Below are 6,163 nucleotides of genomic sequence, written 5' to 3' on the forward strand. Positions count from 1 at the left end.
TAATGCTATAAAGTGTACTGTACATAGTCATGATTTGAAATACAAAAGTAATGAATTCATGACAAAAACAATGTCAATTATTAACTTTTACCCAGAAATGGTGTGCCCGCTTGATGATTAATAAGTGTAAGGAAGCAACATGTGGTGGTGTTTGTTGATGGCACATGGATGTGTATAATGACGTTCTGCGGCGTCTCATCTAAGCCCCGCTGAGGCTATCAGGTGTTTGCTATTCATTACAGCTCCAAATCCACCAGCAATCTGCTGGTTGTTTTGGTTAAGTCCGTGTTCATTACCCACGACTATTGTCACATGAGCCGTCGCATAGAGTGCAGAGCTGAAGGCAACGTGATGAAGATCAGTCTCCGGGACAAGTGGAGTGTATGCTGACGAATGACTAATTGACGTGTGAGCCTCGTGTTCAGTGTTTTCAAAAACGTGAAGGCTATGTTAGTTGTATGCTAAATCACTGTTAATGTTTACAAAAAATGTACATTACATTTGTTGAATATTAAAAATCGTCTTCAGCATGTATGAAAATATGTTTCCATTAAGTGCATTGATGACAGAATTGCCTTTAGTGTTTACGAAAGCACGTACAAAAACACGTTAGGTTCTTTTATGGCTCTAAATCCTCTTCAATAGTTATGTTAGCTTTCTTGAAGACTAAATCCCATTCAATGTTTACCCACTACATTGTATTCAGTGTTTACAAATACACGTATATTAGGTTAGTTGAAAATAAATTGGCCTCGGTCTTTATGAAAACACAAATGTTAGGTTCTTTGAAGGTTCTAAATCTTCAATATTTAAGAAAATGTTAGGTTCTTTGAAGTCTAAATCATCTTCAGAGTTTACAAAAACATGTTAGCTTTGTTAAGGACTAAATCTCATTCAATGTTTGCGCAAATACATACGGTAGGTGTGTTGAAGACCAAATCGTCTTCAGTTTTTACAAATACACATACATTAGGTTAGTTGAAAACTAAATCACCTTCAGTCTTTACCAAAACATGTTAGGTACTTTGAAGGCTAAATGGTCTTCAGCATTTCCAAAAACAAACGTTAGCTTCGTTGAAGATTAAATCTCATTCAGTGTTTACACAAATGTACATTGGGTTCTTTGATAACTATAAATCATCTTCGGTGTTTACAAATAGACGTACATTAAAAACAATAATTTGTGTTTTTTTAAACCAAGTATGCTCAGTTTGTTGAACATTAAATTGTCTCATCTATGTCTACTCTATAATGGTCTTCAGTATCGAACAACGTTGCTTCTTTGAAGACTAAATTGATCAGTCCAGGCGGAAAATGCACGCTAAAAGGGTTTTGGAAGACGGACAGACGCTTCCATTCATAGTGCATGGCGTTTGAGGTTAATACAAACACCAGTTACAGGTTTATCAGGCACCGTGACAAGACAACAAGTCCTCACCAACTCCTCTCAACCACCCTTGCGATCTCTTTGTGTCTCTCTGCAGGAGCAATCTGACATCAGCGATGACGAGTGAGGAAGAGTTGACCCTGGGACGGTTGAACACCAATAAGCTCCTCTCGTTGTCCAGGTTCTTACTTTGTTTTCATGTTGTCCTGTTAGTTCACAGAGCCCACCCCTCTTTCCTCACAGCTTGGACACGTATCCCCTCATAATAACCAGATGAGCTGCATATTCATATGATATAATCTTGTTTTCAAGGCAGTTGTTTTTTAAAGGAGATTTGATGTATGTACTTGCTTTTGCTATTGATACGCAAACGCTTACGCGCGCACTTTTTAGGAGCTCACTTATTAATATGAAATGTCAAGATTTCATGTTGCTCATCCAGAACGGGGGTGTCCAAAATCTTGGGTACTCAAGACAAGAGAATGTAGAACAGAGCTGCTTTCTAATAATTTGCAGGGTCGGATCTAGTGGGATTCAGGGGTGAGGCCACCCCAAAATCCTAAACAATGTACAGGGGGTCACTAACATAGGCCAGCTGTCCCCAACCTTTTTTGCGCCATGGATTATTAAGACATTTTGACTGAAACAAGAGCAAATGATTAAATATTCAACTCACCATTACGCTGAATGTAGTTCTTGTAATTTGTCGGAGACCTGCACTTGTCTATCTTCAACAAGCTGGCCTGTCTCATCTAGGAGTAATCTTTCTTTCAAAAGTCTCCAAATGCTTGTCTTTTAAGACCACATCAACATTGTAAATAACAAACAGTTCTTAATGTTCTATCTGGATGAATAGGGTTAAAAAGTAAATAAATGCTGGGTGTTTTTGCGTGCGAGTCAACTAGCAATAAACCCGTACCTTAAATAGGATTGCCGATACTACATTTTAAGAATGGCTTTCTTTTTCCTGGAATTCATCTTCCGTCTTATTTTTTGGCCTGTTCACCTTTTCGTAGAAGCTCTTCAAGCCATTTTAGGTGGAATGAATATAGGTTGAATTCGCCAGCGGATATAAATCTTTCTAAAGAAAAATTCTGTCTTTTAAATGAGCCTAAAATGACAGAGCTACACAAAAACACTTGTTTCAAGTGTCCCATTGAAAATCATGAAAATGCCATTTCTTCCCATTTTTATTCCTTATCTTTTGTTATGATTTCAACATAGACTTTTATAGTTGTCCACCAGATGGCGTTACTAGTCCCCATCTAAAGCATGCAGTAACATTTTAAACTACAAACCTATTTGCTGTAAATGTCCCTCACCATTGAAACAATAACTGTGTTTGTCCAATTCAATTAACTCTTTTTCTTAGACACCTGCGTTATAAACTAATTCAACATTAAAGTGTTCAAATCCCCAAATAATACTTCATTTTTAGTATGTATATTTCAGGCTGAAGTCATTTTAAAAGCCCTTTTTATGGGAAAGGTTGGACACCCCTGATTTTGGACTGCATGACTGGGACATTTTATGACAAACTCATCGTCAACATCCAGTTGAGGTGGACAAAACATTTTTTTTTTAAAGTATACACCACAATATATTTGAATCAGTATTTTTTATTTGAGAGGTGATTCAATTCATTACAAATCCTTAGTAATTTCTTTTGTTGTTTTTTGCATGAATTCTCATTTTGTAGTATTCTTCCTCGCAGATGTCATTCATCAGTGTCGACTTAATGTTTGCTTTCTTTGCACAGCGTCTTTGTGGTTGTATTGAATTGCCCAGAGCCAATTAAATCTCACCAATTTGGAGCACTAAAACATATTTGTCCTGTCTTTCTATATAAGTAAGCATGTTAGAGCTGGGCGACAATTCAATATCACTATAGAGCGCGACAGATACATGATCAATATCAATAGAGAATATGTTCGATAGAAAAACATCTTGACGAAAACCCCGCCAGTGATGTCGCAAGGGATTCTGCGGGAGCCTTCAATAGAGGCTTTAGGGCTTATCTCATTTCTCTTTCTGCCAGGTTGCTGTTGTTGTATATGGAGGATGTAGAAGCAAGGAAGAGACTTAAGATCTACCCTTAGCCTCTTGACCTATTATGGCTCAGCTAAACAAATTTGGTTGTGTCCATGTTTTGAAAGACAATACGAATAGCCAATAATAATGCAAGTTGCTCCACGCTAAGCCAATCTTGTGACGTGCATAGAGCCATGCCAAGTTAGGTTGACGGATACAGCACATTAGTAGCGAGACGTAACAGGCGCTGTTTGTAGTTTTCAGCCGGAGCCGTGGGAAAGTGCTGGAAAAAAAGAGAGAAAATGTGATTCCGCTGAAGAAACGACGGGAGACACAGTCCAAGCCTCAACGGATGACATTGTTGACAGGAAAGGCCCAAAACTTTCGGCAGTGTGGAGTTATTTTGGTTTTTGTAAAGTCTGACAAGGAACAGAGAAGTGTGCACTGCAAATTATATCAAGCGTTTAGAGAATACGACAAAGACAGAGAATACCAAACGATCTTCTTTACCAAGTGAAGTAGTGCCACGCGCACACTCAATGCAAGACTTTACAATCCCAGACTGGAGCAAGGGCTAATCCCCCGAAAATAACAAACAAATTGTATCGAAAAAGACAGGCTACCAGTAAGCACGGTTGAAAACAAGGGATTCAAGTGGATGATAAAAGTAATGGACTCTCGTTACCCTGGGCTTAAATTGAAATTGGAAAACTTGCAATGCTTTTCCATTGTCAGATTGTACATGTTTATAAGTTTTATTTCTCACGCCGTTGTAGAATGTTCCATGTTTAACTTTTGACAGAAAATAAATATGCAATTTAAAAGGTTGAGTTACCGAGAACATTTAAGATTTAAAAAAAAAAAAATATGTGATATATTGATATCAACTGATATGAAAAAAATATTTTTTCCCATGACGCCCAGCCATACACACATATATATATGTATATGTGTGTGTGTGTGTGTGTGTGTGTGTGCACACACACACACACATACACACACAGTGTGTAAGAGTGTAAGATAATGCCACAATGCCGGACCGTGTGAAGTTTACCACCTGACACTCACTTTTTCTGTCCTGTTGTGTTGAAAGCAAGAGCCGCTACAAGTGTGACAGCACTGAGTGAAGATGTAGAAGGCTACGTTAGCATCTGCCGTTAACTGGATCCTCTCCCCCGTAGGCCCTTGCTCTCCCGCATTTCACGCCGTCCCAACACCGGAGGGCCGGCACATCAAAACGGATTTTCCCATTCTTTTCCCCTCCTGCCCGTCCTGAGGCAAGTTTGGCTATGATAATTCCTGCCGCCTTTTTTTCCTGACCTCTTTGAAGTGGTTGCTCTGCTGGCACAGCCGCCAGCGAGAGGGGAGGTGCGCCAATCGGAAGTTAATCCTCGTCTGAGCGCCCCACCGGACATGTCAGATGGAAAGAAGTCAGGTCATGGCACCGACGCGGGTCGGACAGCCGGAATTTTCTCCGAAAGAGGCCAGGTGCTCCTGATCTGGTTTTGTCACACACACAAGGCCCTCCAGTGGGAATAGCCTTGGCTTGCGCAACTTAAAAGCAAGATCGGGAAAATGCTTTCGTCTCTGTGGGGAAAATTCTGGGGTTCACTGTCAGTTTAACGCACAATCGAGGAAAGGGATGAGAGCGCAGCCATTCTGGCTTTGGTTAGTTCTACATTTACATCTATTGATTTTGCTGTCAAGCATAAAGTTTTTGAAAATGTGACTGAAATTCTTAGTTTTTTTTTAAGGTCGACATAGGTTTTCTGAAGTTGTGAGACTTCTGAATTATGGAAATTATACTTAGAAATTGAAAAATTATTTGAAAATATTACTTTGCCACCATCAATTGTCTTTAGTCGTCCCCGAGCTTGTTCCCTAGGTCCATGCCATCTCAAAAAGAAAGTCAAAAGCTGTTCCATATACGATGGAAACTTTACTTTTCCATGTTCCCTTCAATGTTGTATAAAGATGTAAAACACAGAAATATTTCTAAGGTTTTTGATTGCCTAATAACCAGAATAATTCATCATTTTAATTCATAATCTGTGGCCATCCCATTTTTGTCCAGGTTCGTGTTATGCCTTTTCCATTTCAGTTTGTGCTAGCGTTTATGCTGATGTTGGAATTAAGCTCCAGCTGAACAGTTTGTCGTAGCTGAGTGGTTGAGGCGATGGACGAGAAATCCATTAGGGTCCTTCCAGCATAGGTTTGAATCCTGTCAATACTGGCAAAATGTTGTTTGTTTTCTACTGCTAATTCTGCTTTGTTATAGCTTCTGTCTTTCAGCTTCTTCAGAGTGCTTGGATGTACTGTATTCTAATGTTAGCTTTGCGCTGCTACATTGCTTCAGCTACAGTGGTTAAGGTGATTTACTAGACGTCCATTGTGGTCTGCCTGTGTTGGTTCAAATCCTACTAATATCATTAAGTTTATCCTGGAATTTCCCAATACAGCTTCTACTTTCCGTTTCTTCTAGTTTTGACTCTAATGTTAGCATATAGAGAAACTACCATAGGATGTCGTGGCTGAGTGGTTAAGGCAATGGACATTAAATCCATTGGGTTCTCCTCATGTAGCTTTGAATCCTGCCACCAATGGCAGTTTTGTTTGGATTTTTTGTTATACCTTTTCTCTGCAACTTTCAGTTTGCGCTAGCTCTACAGTTGTCGGGGAAAAGTATTGGCCCCCTTCTCAAATTCTTATATTTTTGCATAGTTTCCCCACTTTAATGTTGAACTT

The 6,163-nt window shown here is 39.3% G+C and overlaps 1 protein-coding gene across 4 annotated transcripts in view; it reads left to right on the forward strand.

The window, feature by feature from the left end:
• smarca2 (SWI/SNF related, matrix associated, actin dependent regulator of chromatin, subfamily a, member 2) overlaps nt 1-4,136 on the forward strand; it is an 81,535-nt gene extending 77,399 nt beyond the window's left edge. The window contains exon 34 of one of the 4 annotated variants that reach the window (XM_061672333.1): nt 1,485-4,135. In XM_061672333.1, coding sequence (XP_061528317.1) covers nt 1,485-1,514 — 30 coding nt within the window. In that variant the 3' untranslated portion in view covers nt 1,515-4,135. Of the gene's footprint in view, nt 1-1,484 lie in introns of all 4 variants that reach the window. The other 3 variants (XM_061672331.1, XM_061672332.1, XM_061672334.1) reach the window with 3 other exon arrangements.
• The last annotated feature ends 2,027 nt before the right edge of the window (nt 4,137-6,163 follow it).

The sequence above is a fragment of the Phycodurus eques genome, chromosome 3 (assembly GCF_024500275.1).
Source record: "Phycodurus eques isolate BA_2022a chromosome 3, UOR_Pequ_1.1, whole genome shotgun sequence".
Lineage (NCBI taxonomy): Eukaryota > Metazoa > Chordata > Actinopteri > Syngnathiformes > Syngnathidae > Phycodurus > Phycodurus eques.